At 43.1% G+C, this 1,273-nt stretch overlaps 1 protein-coding gene across 1 annotated transcript in view; it reads left to right on the top strand.

Moving 5' to 3' along the window:
• Nucleotides 1-130: 130 nt before the first annotated feature.
• LOC104490136 (collagen alpha-2(IV) chain) overlaps nt 131-1,273 on the top strand; it is a gene marked incomplete at its 5' end in the record, with an annotated part of 7,184 nt that continues 6,041 nt past the window's right edge. The window contains 2 exons of the mRNA XM_010132386.1: nt 131-292; nt 427-525. Coding sequence (XP_010130688.1) covers nt 131-292; nt 427-525 — 261 coding nt within the window. The remainder of the gene's footprint in view (nt 293-426; nt 526-1,273) is intronic.

Below are 1,273 nucleotides of genomic sequence, written 5' to 3'. Positions count from 1 at the left end.
CAGGAATGTCAAATAAGTCTTGAATTAAGGAAATAAAACCTGATGGGATGCAATTAGGTAGTACTGTTATTTTCCCCTGTGCTCGGGTCTTAAGTACACACAGATTACAACCTGTATGTGTTCTAAACAGGCTATCCAGGACTACAGGGGCAGCCTGGAATACCAGCTCCACCAGGAAGCAAAGGAGAAACTGGACAAACAGGTGTGACTGGAGAAATTGGGCCAAAAGGAAGTAGAGGTGATCCTGGATTACCAGGGAGACCTGGTGTTCCTGGGTCCTCTGGGCCAAAAGGTAAGGATGGGAAACGCTGATCTTGGCCGGGGGAGGGCAATCTCCTATGCTACAGTAGCTTCAATAACCTGACTTTTGCACTCACTTGATCTGTGCTGAAACGCAATAATGCCGCCTGTCATTTTGTGTTAAAGGTCGTAGAGGTGAGCCAGGTGTCATCGGCTTTATGGGCACAGTAGGATTTCCAGGTGATTTAGGACCTATCGGACCCAAGGGGGATAGAGGAGTAACAGGTGAGTAAGTGCAGTCAGATACATGACTCCCTTTCTAAACCACTCATTTTGCAGCTACACAGAGCTGATCTGACTGGTCTTGCTTTGAGCATGAGGTTGGGCTAGATGACCTCCAGAGTCCTCTCCAACCTGCATGACTCTGTGACTCCTGGCAAATTCCCATGGACAGATACCTGAGTTTAACATGGGTAGTCGGTTTTTTGCCTTTATGAAATTATTTTATATGATGTACCAACTCCAAGATCAGAGCCATTTTGGGTTAAAAAAAATAAATTCCTAATCTAAAGTAATCCTCCAGAGTAGACATACCAGATATTTAGAAATATCTTTAAAATCCTTCACTCTGTCTATAACATCGAGATGCACCTTAAGAGCTTTTGACTGTTTGGGAGGAACTTCCTAGCTTCCTGTATCATAAATGGGGAAGCAGGAGCATCATTCATTTCCTTCTTAGAGAAGACAATCCACATACTTACACACATTCCCCAGTATATAAATACAGCTGCTATACCCAGCTAGTGAGTTGCAGACCACAGTCCCTCTCTCTTGCAGCCAAGTAACAGCAACATATCTGTGGATGAAAGCACATTAAGAAAAATAAGAGTTGTTTGGGTTTTTTTAATCAAACTACCTCATCTTGCTTCTAATCACAGGCTAAGCACATTAAGAAAAATAAGAGTTGTTTGGGTTTTTTTAATCAAACTACCTCATCTTGCTTCTAATCACAGGCTTTAAGGGCCCTCCAGGC

Source organism: Buceros rhinoceros, unplaced genomic scaffold, assembly GCF_000710305.1.
Source record: "Buceros rhinoceros silvestris isolate BGI_N320 unplaced genomic scaffold, ASM71030v1 scaffold10093, whole genome shotgun sequence".
Taxonomy (NCBI): Eukaryota; Metazoa; Chordata; class Aves; order Bucerotiformes; family Bucerotidae; genus Buceros; species Buceros rhinoceros.
This window is presented reverse-complemented; position numbering and strand designations above follow the sequence as displayed.